The sequence below is a fragment of the Juglans regia genome, chromosome 11 (assembly GCF_001411555.2).
Source record: "Juglans regia cultivar Chandler chromosome 11, Walnut 2.0, whole genome shotgun sequence".
NCBI classification, from domain to species: Eukaryota; Viridiplantae; Streptophyta; class Magnoliopsida; order Fagales; family Juglandaceae; genus Juglans; species Juglans regia.
The window spans coordinates 35,524,293-35,538,852 of NC_049911.1; the positions used below are offsets into that span (position 1 = coordinate 35,524,293).

The 14,560-nt window shown below is 32.7% G+C and overlaps 1 protein-coding gene across 1 annotated transcript; it reads right to left on the bottom strand.

Moving 5' to 3' along the window:
- Positions 1-4,705: 4,705 nt before the first annotated feature.
- On the bottom strand, positions 4,706-11,904 carry LOC109001797 (pleiotropic drug resistance protein 1-like). Its single transcript, XM_018979223.2, has 24 exons — positions 11,546-11,904; positions 11,227-11,347; positions 11,028-11,116; positions 10,848-10,932; positions 10,593-10,752; positions 10,413-10,489; positions 10,213-10,266; positions 10,013-10,103; positions 9,591-9,892; positions 9,205-9,486; positions 8,781-9,097; positions 8,539-8,699; positions 8,325-8,428; positions 8,052-8,208; positions 7,860-7,967; positions 7,610-7,773; positions 7,204-7,536; positions 6,751-7,041; positions 6,563-6,646; positions 6,353-6,486; positions 5,931-6,158; positions 5,672-5,843; positions 5,231-5,485; positions 4,706-5,123 (listed from the first exon to the last, which is right to left on the bottom strand). Exons 1-24 carry the CDS (start codon positions 11,866-11,868, stop codon positions 4,866-4,868), a joined length of 4,350 nt encoding a protein of 1,449 aa, XP_018834768.2. The 5' UTR covers positions 11,869-11,904; the 3' UTR covers positions 4,706-4,865.
- Between the last annotated feature and the right edge of the window lie 2,656 nt (positions 11,905-14,560).

Consider the following 14,560-nt stretch of genomic DNA (forward strand, 5'->3'; position numbering starts at 1 on the left):
TTCCAGGAAAAAGCTATTTTACCTCCCAAGTTGTCCCGTTTAGTTACGTTTGGATATTAAACTGAGTTGAATTGAGTTAAGATGATAAAATATTATTAGAATATTATTTTTTAATATTATTATTATTTTAGAATTTAAAAAAGTTGAATTGTTTATTATATTTTATGTTAAAATTTAAAAAAGTTATAATAATGAGTTGAGATAAATTGATAGAGGCTTAGTAACCAAAAGAAATATATTGCTTGATAATTTTTTTTTTTTACTTAGTAATTAAGGAACTCATTTTAAGTGTATTAGTGTATTTTTTTTTATATTTTTATAAAATATTTAATTATATTAAAAAAATATGAAAAAAAATTTACAAAAACAACGGTAACAATAGGAACATGGTTTCCATAGTAATATTTTTTAATTTATTTGATATATATATATCTTCTATATATATAAATGCGAATGAAGTATAAATAGTGTTTTCGTCTAACAATTTTATTTCCTATTTTACCCCTTTGCTTTTGTTATTTTCTATTTTAATCCCTCAGTTTTCCTTTCATTTGTTAGCACTTTTACGTTGTTAGCCCTTTGTGGATTTTGTAATCGCCTTGCTCGCACTTCTTGCGAAGTGCTCTGTGTTTCTTTTTATCTAACAGAATCTGGAAATTATTAATATGAGTATTTTTACACAAAAAAAAAAAAAATAGTGTTTGATTTCTGAATTTATACTTATTTCACAAGCTCCCCAAGACAATTTTCCTCTCATTTCTCAAGAACTTTTCAGTGGCGGTTTTGATGAGGAAAAGAAATTTATTTTGCATTTGCACGAGACGAGACCAAATCCAAAATATGTTCAGATCTTAAAAAAAAAAAACCACTCCTCCAGAGAACAGGAGCAACAGAGAGTAGATCTGAAAACACACCCATATATATATATTAAATTTAACCAAACTCAAAGAAAATCTGCAAACTATATGTTCATATATATATAAAAAAAAAAGGATAATAATATTATTTCTACTCAATTCTACCATTTCATTTTACCGTTTTAATTTTTTAATTTTTTTTACTTAATGATTAAAACAGTTTTTTTAATAATATTATGATTTTTTTAAAAAATATATTAAAAAGTACATGTATAGAAAAAATAAATAAATAAATAAAACTGTAGCATTATTCAAAAAAAAAAAAATCCAGATGAATCAAGAAATAGAGGGCACATATGAGAATCTACAAGTTAGAGTAAAAAAATCATACTCATATACATTAAATTAAACCAAACTCAAAAACAATCTTTAAAATATATTTTCAGACCTAAAAAAAACAATCTGCAAACTATTTTAGATCTAAAAAAATTTAAAAGTTAGCAAGATGGCGACGAGCATGGAGACTGCATGACTCAGCAATGAAGAGAAATGAGAGATACATGGAAGAGAGTATTAGGAGAGAAGGAGACATGGAAAGACGTTTTAAGTGAGATTTTTGAAAATTGCGTGAGCTTGCCAAGTCGCCAACGGAAGAAGAGAAAATAGAGAGAGATAGAGAGAGAGAGAGAGAGAGAGAGAGAATTAGGTTAGTAGAGAATGAGATATGGAATGACGTTTCTCTTCTTTCTTTTTTTATAATTTCGGGAGAGAGAAGAAGAAAAAAGTTTTTAGGATTTTGTGTTTTGATCAAACGATGTCGTGTGAAATTAAGGTATTTTAGACTTTTACTCTTCACATGTGAAAAATGAGCCACGTAAAAAAATTCTCCCAAATAAATCCAAATTGATAACTATTCATAAAATTCTTGAAAAAAAAATAACGACAATCTATATTTGTTTATGTAATTTTTTTTCCAATCTCTTAATGATTTACTCTTATTGATTTCTTAAAATATATAATTTTGAAAGTTTAATCTTTGTTTTATTTTCCTATGAATTGAATTGTTTATTTACTAACATCAAATTTATAATGTTATTTGAGGTGCATTTACAGTTTCAAATGAGGTATAGTTTTTTTTTTTTTTTTTTTTTTAACATAAAGGATGAGATTTTTTGTTATAATTATATGATTAAATTATGTAACATTTATCATTGTATTTTTGAATTTTAAAATTTAAGTATTATATGTTTATTCTGGAAATAACAAACATACAACATACGCATTGGATTTTAGATGTTAAGAGTAGTAATAATAAGAGGAATAGTATATTTAGTAATTTACCATAAAAAAATAAATTGTAATTTCTTAATATTTTAAACATATAAAATTTGGTTTTTACTATTTTACTTACACAGGTGTGAGAATGTTAAATCAATTACTTTTTTAATTTTTAATATTTCTTATACTGTCATAGAAAAATTGAAATCATTAAGAAATTTTTGAGCATTTCATTTTTGTGTCTTAGTAGTGCTAAAAAAAGGTAAAGAAAATTCTTGAAGTAAAATAAGATGATATAGTTTTTTATTATTAAAGTAAGAGTTGCGTTTGGATGTTGAACTGAGTTGAGTTAAGATGAAAAAATATTATTAGAATATTATTTATTATTAGTATTATTAGTATTATTTTAAAATTTGAAAGTTAAATTAATTATTATATTTTGTATTAAAATTTAAAAAAATTGTAATGATGAGTTAAGATGAGTTAAAATGGATTTAGAAACTAAAGAAGCCTAAACTGCGCCTTTGGAGAGATGCAATGATGAAATTATTATCTGTAGTACTAAATAACATGGTGTAGAATATGTTAATATATATATATATATATATATATATATATATATATATACTATAACATTTGTAATCGATTATTGTTTTGAAAATTTATATAATGGTGAAATTTTTTATACATTTTTATAAATAAATGTTTGATAATTACTGAGAAATTATCTTTTCTGACCTTCTTATACCATACGTGCAGCGCACGTTAATCCTACTAGTGTGATATATATAACAATTTGATGTTGGGGGAATCTGTGGTGTCAATATCATAGAAACTCATTGCATGAAGAGGACGGCTACGCATATAGCTTGAGGAGTGGAACAAAGCACCAAATGTAAGATGATTGAAGCAAGCTTTCATGACTGATGCTTGTGGTTCTTAATCACCAACAAATAAAAAGAGCAGAAGTTTGCTGAAGAAAGGGACAGAAAACTAGAAGGAGTTGATGCTGCGTCAAATCCCACCAGTTCGATTTGTATATGATTTTGTTAAATTCTACATATTTTTTTTAAAAAGCAATTCTAATAAGAATAGAACAATGATTACTGAGAGATGAGTTTTGATTGATCAATACGACATCAAATGAAAGAAAGACTATTTTATTATTATTATTATTATGAGAGTTGGAGTGTAACGTCTTGACTTAAATATATATATTTATATATATTAATTTTCTTATAATTATGCCATTTTACAAAAAAAAAATAAATTATTCTTTATTAAAATATTGAGATCATAAGAGAGGATGTGCGAAATTATTTATTAAAATTTTTTTAAATATGTGTCATAAAAATCATAATTTAAAATATTTATACATGATCTAAGCCACTGACACGTCTCTTTGGACCAAGTTCCGTCCTGTAACTCTATCTTCATAAGTATTATGACCTAGAGTGGGTTAAAAACATAAAATAGTAGGACACGCATTATGGACTGGGTATTTTGGATTCGGCCGTTGTACTTATGAAAAATTATAGTTTCTCCAAATAACACAAAAAGAAATATATTTATAGATATATTTGGGAGAGGGTGCCAGCCAATAAGTTCGAGTTGGGCTCGGTCGTGATCATTCAATAAGAGAGTTTGAATTTAAAAATATGATCTAATAGTTTATTCAATATAAGATTGGCAGTGACTGAGACTGCATATGGGACTTCAATTAGTGATAATTTTAAATTCAAATAAATTTCTAATAGTTGATCTTTAAATTCTAAAATGAGTCTAACTCGTTCAATAAATAATAAATAGGATTTAACCTAATTATTGAGTTTAATTAAAATTTCTAATCAACTTCAATTGGAGGTGTAAATTTTAACTGAAAAATCAATCTGGAACCGGTTTCTAAAATGCCAAAACCAAACCGGTCCGGTTTTAGTTCTATAATTTTTAGGACCAAACCGAAACCAGTTCGGTTTTGGTTCTATAATTTTTAAGACCAGACCAGACCGGTTCACTATAATATATATTTAAATTAATTTTTTTTAATATTATATATAATTGTTACATATAATATATAATAATATAAATTATAATTATATATAAAATATTATATAATTATCACCATGACCATATAATTTTGTTTTATAGCAGAATTTTTTTTACATAGCTGATGCTTTTTATAAAGCATATTTTTTGTAAACAGTAACAGATTTTTAATAAAACAGATTTTTTGAAAGCATTTTTTTTTTAAATTTATAAACAGATTTTTTTATGACAAATTTGCATTCTATTAAAATAGGAAAACTAGACCGAATCGGACTGAAAATCGATAAAATCAGAGGTACTGGCTTAGGAGGATAACTGGTACGCAATCAGTTTTGAAAAATGTAAAATTGGTGTACACTGATTCGGTCATAAATTTTGTCTAAAATCAGACCGGACTGAATTGGTTACACCCCTAACCTCAATAAGTTATCGTTTATAGGCTTATTCAATATGACTCATTAAATATAATTTAGGCCTAACAAAAATTATCAATATTAAGAGGATAAAATTATTGGTCGGTTCGTTACATTAGACCTTTTACATGGAAATCAATGCACGTTCTCCTGAAGCAGCTTTAAATTCTAGCATGATGATAATTGAAACTTGCAACAACATGATTTCCTCTGTATTGAGTTTTACAAAACCCAAGAATAAGAAAGAAGAAGAAGAAGAAGAAGATGTCGTCTATCTCTTTTGGAAGTTAAATGCCTTAATCGAATAGGCAAAGGTGAACCCAAAGAGCACTGAGATTCCAACAATCGCAACAGCCACAACTCCCAGAAACTCATTTCTATACCCAAAATAATTCCTCAAAAAGTCTTCTACCGTTTCACCCGTATCAAGTTTGTCTTTAATGTCTCCAAACTGTGAAGCAATCAATCCGTACAAGGTCCAAGAGACGGGACAAACCCAAAAGTACCATCTCCACCAGATTGGCATCCTCTGTTCAGAAGGCAAAATTCATTTGTACATTGTAAGTTATGGGGTTTGATCTGTGTATATATATATATATGTATAGAAAATCATGCATAGGGATTCTTCAAACTTACTGTCCTGGGAACTATAAATCCTGAGAAAAGATTCCATATTGCATAGAAGGCTGAAGAAACTATAGCAGCTATGTTGTGGTTTGGAGTAACGGCCACGGTCATCATGCCGTAGAAAGTGAAGTATAAGAAAGTGAAGTACATGAAGAAGATGTACCATAAGAATTTGCTTAGTGTCCAGTCAAACCCAATCATGGCGTACACTATAATCCCATATATGATAGTCTGGACGAAAATATATGGGAGCTCAATGACAACCTGCAAAACAGTGGATCAGGTAACTGGTTTTGCACATTTCAATCATATGCCTTATCTTTTGTACATTTCAAACAATCCTAAAGTCCCAATTTCTGAACTTGTTGCTTTAGAAAGACCACAGATATGATGGGGTTGTCTCTAAAAAAGAAACCACTTTTGAACTTCATAGATCAGGTAATAATATACCTGTCCAAAGGCGTATGGCAAAGCAGAATACATTCCAGCAGCTCTTTCTCTGTAGAAGACTGTTCTCTCAATGGCCACAATTGGCTGCACTGATGAGGCGTTTTGTACACCTATGAAGAGAACAGCAGCATACATGGAACCCATTGCATTGAAAAGATCTTGTCGGTTTCGCCTGCATTTCCAACAGTAATTGCACCCAGTTTAGGGACATAGGGATGATGAGAAGATTGTAAAATTTCTTAGTTTTCATCTTGTATACCTTTTTGAGCCAAGATCCCAGAAGATTGTCCCAAACATTAAAGCTATGAAAGTTGTGAATAAGAGTCTGACAGCACTGTATGGTGGGTTTCGCCAATATGATAAATGCTGTTTCCACAGGCAAGCCATGCATTGGGTAAAGAAAGACTGTGAGTATTGCGTAGGGAAGTACAACTCTTTTGAACCCAGTGTAGCTGTACTTAGTTCCTTGATCAATGCCTTGTTTCTCCTGAATCAATCGCAGACATAATTAATTGCTACAGAAAGGAAGTTTACATAATTGCATTAAACTTCTTTGGAGAGCTTTGACATTTCTAATCTAAATCAAGGACATTTCAAAGGCTTTGACAATAAGTGTATCTGTAATATTAGTCTCATAAAAAAAAAAGAAAAAAAAGTTTCATTCACGATTGTGTTTCCTACCTATAAAGTTCTGAGTTCTTGTAAATTTCTGTGAAATTAACCCCTAGGGCTGTTTCTTGTCCTGCTGAAGTAACCTCCAACATCCAGGTTGCAGGATTGTATTTTTCCTTAATCTTAGGAACTCCATCAATTCCCTTGATAAAAAAAAAAAGAACACATTTATATCATTAATAGAGTGCCAAACAGGGTGGAAGTGTTTGTACTAATTACCTCAAAGTGGTTGATTAAATGGGAAGAATGGCGGCCTAATGGGCCCACGTATATCTCTTCACCTCCCCGTTTCAAGAGAAATAACTGCAAAGCAATAATGAAACACTTAAGTTCTCTCTGACATATAAAGTTAAGTATACTTAACACAATCAAGTTTCGGATCCAACCATTGGAAAAGGAAATCTCACCTCATCAAAAGCATCAAATATATCAATGCTGGGCTGGTGGATGGTGCAGACCACAGTTCTCCCCGTGTCTACGGTGTTCCTCACTGTTCTCATTATAATTGCAGCTGCCCTGGCATCAAGACCAGAGGTGGGTTCATCCATGAATATTATAGAAGGGTTCGCAACAAGCTCGACTGCAATTGTCAGCCTTTTACGCTGTTCTGTTGATAGTCCATTTATGCCGGGCAATCCCACAAGGGCTTCTCTCAAAGTGGTTAGCTCCACCAGCTCCATCACTTCCTCAAGGAACATCTGTTACCCATCAATCAGATTTGTAATCAACAACTGCATTTAGATTTTAGCGTTTTGGGAAGATAAATCATAGCATAGCATTAATGCTTCAATATAATTTAAATAATTAAATGAGAGTATTAGACCTACTTATCAAGGGAGAGTCTCTCCCAAAAACTGTACCTTTCTGGTTGCAGAGTCAACCTCAGGTGGTAAACGTAGCCATGCAGAGTACAGCAAAGACTCGTAGACTGTAACATGAGGAGAGTGGATATCTGTTTGTTCGCAGTATCCTGAAATGCGGGCAAATGTTTCTTGCTTTTTGGGATAACCGGATATAGTGATGGTTCCCTCAATATATCCACCGGTTTTCCTTCCCGCCAACACATCCAGCAGAGTAGTCTTTCCAGCACCACTCACACCCATTAGAGCTGTTAGGACTCCTGGCCTAAAAGCACCGCTCACCCCCTTCAAGAGTTCCAGCCGATCCTCAGGAACTCCCTGAGCTTTCATTTCCTGCAATTATGAAATTTAGTATCCTCCTAAATTTTTTAATATGATGTTGGCTCTTAATAAAGGATAAAGATACCTGCGGCATGTCTATAGCATATCTGATTTCATCAAATGTGATGGAAAGGGGTTCAAAGGGTAGGACCATCCCCCGTTTGTTGTGTTGTTTAGCTTCATTAATGCTGCTCACTCTTGCAGACAACGTCCTGGATGATACGCTTCTTTTGCTTTCATTCCCTTTCTCTGCATTGTTATCATAACGTTTATATTATAGTTAGAATGCAACAGATAAGAAACACAAACGTAAATCCGAGAGCTTGATGACCCACCAAAAGAACTCCTCCTTCTTGATGATAGCTCAATGACCTCTCCAGTTCTGTTTGCAATTTTCTCAGCCAAGGCCTCTCTGGATTGTACTGCCTGAGGCTTCCCAAATGCTGCAGCAAAGTAAGTAGTCCAACCATCAGAAACCTTATGTTCAATTTTGAAAACTGAAAATTATACACAAGTAGGGTACGTACGATCGAGATATTTTAGGGCCAATGTGAAGAGGAAATTGAATAGAAAAATATATCCAATCGTTGCTCCAACTCCAATCCAATACCAGTATGCTTCTGTGAATACTCCACGAGATTTCAAGATTAAAATTCCTAGCGGTTCTGTTGCATTGGGAGGAATCTGTGACACATAACTTCCCCATACTTATTAGCTGGAATTGATAGATAATTTTTCCCCTGTTCTCTTCTCTTCTAATTTATTTTTATTTTGTAACAACTTAAGAAATTTATGCTTACATGTCTCCAACTATTCCCGAGAAACTCATTGACAGCTATAGCGTTCTGCCCATACATCATTGGGGAGACCCAGTAACCCCATAACCACCATTTCTGTACATCCTCTGAAGCAAAAGAACAAAGTATTTTTTTTTTTAACTATGAATATCTCTAACAAATAATCGACAATTACTGGGGATTTGTTCTTTAAGTGTAAATGGTATCAATCACTCACCTCGAGATATAACAAATCCCCCCATAACCAGAACTGCAAGTAAAGCAAAAGACCCAAATGTGTTGGCAACAATTATATTCCTTCCTAATGCACCCATCAATCGGAACAGTCCAGATGCCATCTGGTTAATACATAGGAGTAACAGGAATTGTTTGAAAAACCTGCCATAAAGAATTTCCATCAAATCCTGGAACATAGAAAATCTGGAACTTGATTGAATTGTATTCCCTTTTTCCCCTCACCGTTGGATGTTTGGATCAAAGCCTATGACGTAATAAGTCATTAGTACCCAAATGGCAACTTCCACCAATGTTATAGGAATCTTAAGGATCCATGTTGGGAGAGAATACGCCCAAGAAGGATAGAAGAGGAGGTCCCTTTGCTTGTAGAAGACAGGAAGTTTCATAATGGTCATGGCAAGCTCCGAGAATCCATTAAACATTATCATGACGATTGTAAAGAACATAGCACCCATATAAATCCCACCATCTGTAGTTGTATCTCGGCGCATCTCAGTCCGAATAAATAACGTCATTGTTATAAAAGCAGATAGAATTAACTGATAACCCAAAAAAAAAAAAAAACAGTTAAGTTGCAATCTTGAAGATTCACAATGCTCTTCCCATTACTTGTCAAGAGGAAATTAAATTCTTGAATACCACTTACTTGGAACATCTTGAAAATGTAGACAAATGAATTCCTCTTCATAAGCAAAAACTCTCTAGATGCACAAGCTTTGAACAGTTCCTTCTTGCTAACTCCATACTTCTTAGTTGTTAAAGCAGCGGGATGGCCTTTGGACTTGTCAAAAGGAGTAGCCAGCTCGTCACCTAGTTTTCGACCAATGTGAAATGACTGAAATGATTCAGCAAATTCCTTTACTGAAACAAAGTTATAAGGCTCATCTTTGTTTGCCCAATACTGCTCTTGATCTTTCCTTGATGTCACCTATCACAAAATTTTGTATTTAAAAAAATTAAGTTAGGAAAAAGTACTTCAATTTCTTCTGAAGAACGAATTGAGGCACAAGAGGGATACAAGATGTGAATTACTTCTTGTAAGAAGTCAGCAACTCCTTTCCTCTCTGGACACTTGAATCCCATGCATTCAAAGAACTCGAGCACATTTTCACGAGGACCCTGATACACGATTTGACCGTCTGAGAGCAGAATTATATCATCAAATAGGTCGTAGGTTTCTGGTGCAGGCTGGAGGAGAGAGATGACTGCTGTTCCATTGAGGATGTGGATGGACTGTCTGAGTGAGTTTACTATCTGAAATGTTGTTGAACTATCCAGACCAGTCGAGATCTCATCCATGAAAAGAGCTCTTGCTGGTCCAACCAGCATTTCCCCTGGAATTAATTGGCCACGCATTTCCAAGAATCAACTCAAAGTTGTGACGACTTCCTCAGTCAGTATGCAAAGAGGTGTGTGCGTGTGTGTGTGTTGCCAGAGCTGTTCTATGCTCTTACCTGTAGTGACTCGCTTCTTTTGTCCGCCAGATATACCTCGTAACATCTCATCCCCCACCATGGTATCAGCACAGACTTCTAGTCCAAGAATCTTCAAAAAACAAAAAACAAAATTAAATTCAATAACGGAAATTATATAATCATTGTGTTTGTCTTTGATGTTTTTACCCTTTAGAATCAGTTGGGTATTAAATTTGTACCTTGAGTATGTAATGTGTTTCGACACTGGCCTCAGGTCCTTCAAGTGCTGAAGCCTGCAAGATTTGAGGTGTTAAGCAATCGTACACAATGAAATGCATTTTCCGAAACAAATTTCAACGGTTGCAGATATAATTTACCAACAAACAAAAAAACTTAACACTTAATCCCAACGTTTTATCTTCTCCAGCTTTTCTCTCACCTTCATATAGATATCAAGATCAGGATCTGGCTTAATGTTTGCGGCCTTCTCTCTCCTCGATAATTCCGCCAACATCTCTGCAAATTTTCCGGTGCAAAAGATTCAATTAGACCTTCTGTATCATATAAATTCTTCATGAATGGGATTGAAATGTCAATATTAATGGTGTTTTCAGCTGACCATAACGTGGCCCGACCCCTTGACATCTTGCAGAAAAAGCTAGCGTTTCTCTCACTGTCATTTCTCCAATATGGACATCATGTTGACTTATATAAGCAGATGTTCTCTGCGGTACAAACTCTTCCATTCCATGCCCATTGTACGTGACTCTCCCTGACGCCTGGAATTCAAAATCTCTTGCATGAAATCCTAGAAAAGTGAAAAACAATTTCCCCAACCAAGCAGGTGAAACGGATTAAAAACTAATTTCCTTACTTTCAATTCTTTCCCAAGTTTTCCTGCCAAAGCCAACAGTAACGTGGTCTTCCCGGAGCTTGGGGGGCCTAAGAGCAGTGTCATTCTGCAGAATTCCGATCAACCGATTAACATATTGACATTTTTAAGGGTCTACGATGGGTTTTTGTTTTTTTTAATATCTTGTCTCTAACTACTAACCTTCTAGGCTTGATGATTCCGCTTAAATCATGAAGAATCGGTAGTGGTTTCTTTCTACTTGGAAGAATGTGAAGACAACTCAGGAACCCCTATGTATATATATACATATAAGATGGAGAGAGAGAGAGACATGGAGTGAGTGTATAATACTGGATTAATTAAATTCACAGATAAGAAGTTAATAAGATGAATTATATACCTCTAGCATATTAACACAAAAGTTGAAAATGGTGGGTAATGCCCTGCTTCCAACATAAGCTTCTGCTTCCACATATAAATGCTCGAACCGGACTTCAATGGTGGGAAACTCAAGTCCAACCCTGCGTTTAAATCAGAACAAACACGTTATGATTTTTCTTGAACCACTCCATTAACATCAGATCATAATCATTCATTGAATTTTAGAAGCTTGGGTTTCAAGTTATTTCAAATGGACTTTAAAAACATCGAACAAGCAAACATAGACACAAAAAACTTTAAACCCAGATAAGCTTTCCAGAAAATTAGGCCGAATTTACCGTTCAATGCGGTCCTTGAGTTTCAACAGGAAGTTCTCGTTATCCTCCTCGGCAATTTTTAATAGCCTCTCTATTAAATTCTTTCTATCTAGCAGTCCAAGATTCTTGATGTCAATCTCTCTGGCTTGACCCTCTTCTTCAGTGAGTATACCTCTCCTTATACGCAAATAAGTCGGCAGTTTCTCGATAGCTGCCCATTTCAGAGCTTCTTCGTCGTTTTCATCCAGCGATGACCTGGAAAAAACCTCCATGCCACTATTCCTCCATATGCTAGAGCTGCTTAGACGTGCACTACTCACTTTCAGTATATCACTACCTTCCATTTGATCAACTGCTAATAGTTTTTTCTTTTTTTCAATATGGGCCTGCAAGCGTAACCCAGAAAGTTGTCTCTAACTTTCAAGCAAGAAAACTTGAGTGCATGGATATTCGAGCAGAAACAGCTCAATTTCTGACATGGTTGTCGGTCATCTTTCTCAGAGATGATCGGTGTTTGTTAATGGACAGAAAGATAGAACAATGTCTGTGTCTTCCGATGTCCTTCAGTAGGAGGGATCTTTGGGAAATTGGTTTTTTCACTTCAGAAACTTGATACGAGAGAAGGGTATATATACAAACGCAAGTTATAGCTGGAAAACGTTGTATATCTTCGGGAGTACACGAACTACTAAAGGTCAACTTCTTTCTACTTTTTATAATGGATATGATTTAATTGCATATCACATATAGGCAGGACCTACCTTCGCCGGAATCATCATCATACTGATTTTATTTATATTTCTCCGATCTAATATTTCTTCATCATTGTTGTACCTTTCTATTACAAGAATTATTGAGATTTTGAAGTTTGTTCTCAAATTATCAAATTTATTTTTGGTTTGACTTTTCTCCAATTCTTCGTAATTTTGAAACATTTTCCAGAACATTTTCGAATATGAGTGAAAAAATATTATATATTATAATTTTTTAATCATTCTCATTTTAGATATATTATCAGAGAGTTATGTACAGTTATAAATAAATTCTATAAAACTAAAATAAGAATAATATATTAAATTTACTTTATAATAAAAATAATTTTATACTATAACATACCGTATCAAATCACGTCAATTTATCAATTTATTTTTACGAAATATCCTTATGATTAAAGAAATTTTCATTATCCAATTGTTGTTTGATAAATAGAAATTAATAAAAAGTTCGTATTTTTTTGTTTATTTGATATGGCATCGTCATGTCATGATTAAAAGCTGATAGTTAATAATATAATTAATAATATTATTATTTGTGAAAAACAATCTAAAATATTTTTGAACTTTCCACTTCCCTTTGGATTCAAATTTCCATAATACAATGCTACACAGAGTAATTGATTATAAGTAATGCTATTTTGAGCTGTCCAAGAACAATTAAGTAATAAAAAACCCAAGTGCCGACTTAAGTGTATATTTTATTTTGAATGATCGACGGATAAGCAAAAGGAAAGATACTGTCGGGAAATAGAATGAAAAATAAAGATAATAATAATCTCTTCGATCTTATATATAGCACTTGCCAGTACGTACCTTCATTACCTTGATCTCCGGTCATTATTTTTTCCCAAATTAATTTGTAAATCATTGTTCATTGAGTTACAAACAAAACATGCATGGCAAAATCAAATTAGATTAAATTAATTATGATTTAAGGTTACTTGCAAAAGCTTGTTACCGGTATATTTAACTAATGTAGAATGTTGATCAAATTATTTCCTGTTTTACTATAAATATGTGAAATCATCAATTATCTTGAAAGCTTAAATTGATAAGAATATATAGATTTTCTTATTTATTTTATATCTTAACATTCTCATCACGTGTAAGTCAACTCTCCATCAATAGATTAACCAATATGAGAAATATTTAATTAAATATGATAGAGTGTAGAATTAGGATTCGAATTCATGACCTCTATTCTGATACCATGTGAAAATTACTACTTATCCTAACAACTTAAATTACTGAAAATAGATAGATTTTATTGTTTATTTTATATCTTAATGAAATAGACATTATCAATTTTATTTACATAAAACTGATTTTATCTCATGAAATGATACGTCTTTTTTCTTTTGAAATTAATAAAGTTATTAATTAAACCTTATAAAATTCACAAAAATCTTGAGATGCTCATTGCACTATAATATAAGGAAGATAATTTTTAGTAAAAAACATTATTTAAATATTTAACAGTTAATAATCTAGGGCCAAAAAAAAAAGTGTATTGCTAAATCAAGGAGCCACTGCATGGAATATTAGGTATGTAGAATCAGACGATCGAGATCAACCCTTGAAGTCAAAACTTCATATGCAACGGTCCGTATCTATTCTGATTTCTGACCCATAAATGATACAAAATCAGACGATAATACCAACTCCATATAATACCGAGATCTAACCCCATAATATTTAACTAATAACAAAAATTACTCACTTTTTTCAAATATATACAGCCCTTGCACATTACAAATATCACATCAACATGTAATTAGCTCTTAATAATAGACCGGCATTACAACTTTAGTTATACCCAAGAATGATTAAGGTACAAGTTTTTATTTTATTTTATTTTTTGTTTGATTCGGATTAAGGTACAAGTTAGTAGCCCAAAGCCATCCATCCATGTCTTTAGATAGACATGATCAGAATAATGCTGATGGAAGGAGACCCAAAAGATCATTAAAAAAGTAATGAACATTAATCAGTTGGATCTACGATCATATACTTCCCATGTGTATACAATCCCCATGTATCCGGAGAAGATCCGACGTCGGCACACAGTCAACAAATTTGATTTTTTTTTTTCTTTTTATCAGAATATTTAATATTTGTTCACAGCTATTTAGGATACATGCATCCAAGTGGGAGGTTTGCGTAAACAACTCAAAAAAAAGATAATATTATCTTCGATATAAGACAATATCGGATGAGAATGGTTGGAACTAGTCCGGTCCCTGTGTAACAACTAATTGGG

What these genes read in the sequence shown, in the direction of transcription:
- LOC109001797 (XM_018979223.2), bottom strand. Translation starts at nt 11,868, where the DNA reads ATGGAAGGTAGTGATATACTGAAAGTGAGTAGTGCACGTCTAAGCAGC. An exon ending in AAGAAGGAGGAGTTCTTTTG is followed by an intron (nt 7,774 to 7,859) that starts GTGGGTCATCAA and finishes ATAACAATGCAG; the next exon opens with AGAAAGGGAATGAAAGCAAA. An exon ending in TTGACTCTGCAACCAGAAAG is followed by an intron (nt 7,042 to 7,203) that starts GTACAGTTTTTG and finishes GATGGGTAACAG; the next exon opens with ATGTTCCTTGAGGAAGTGAT.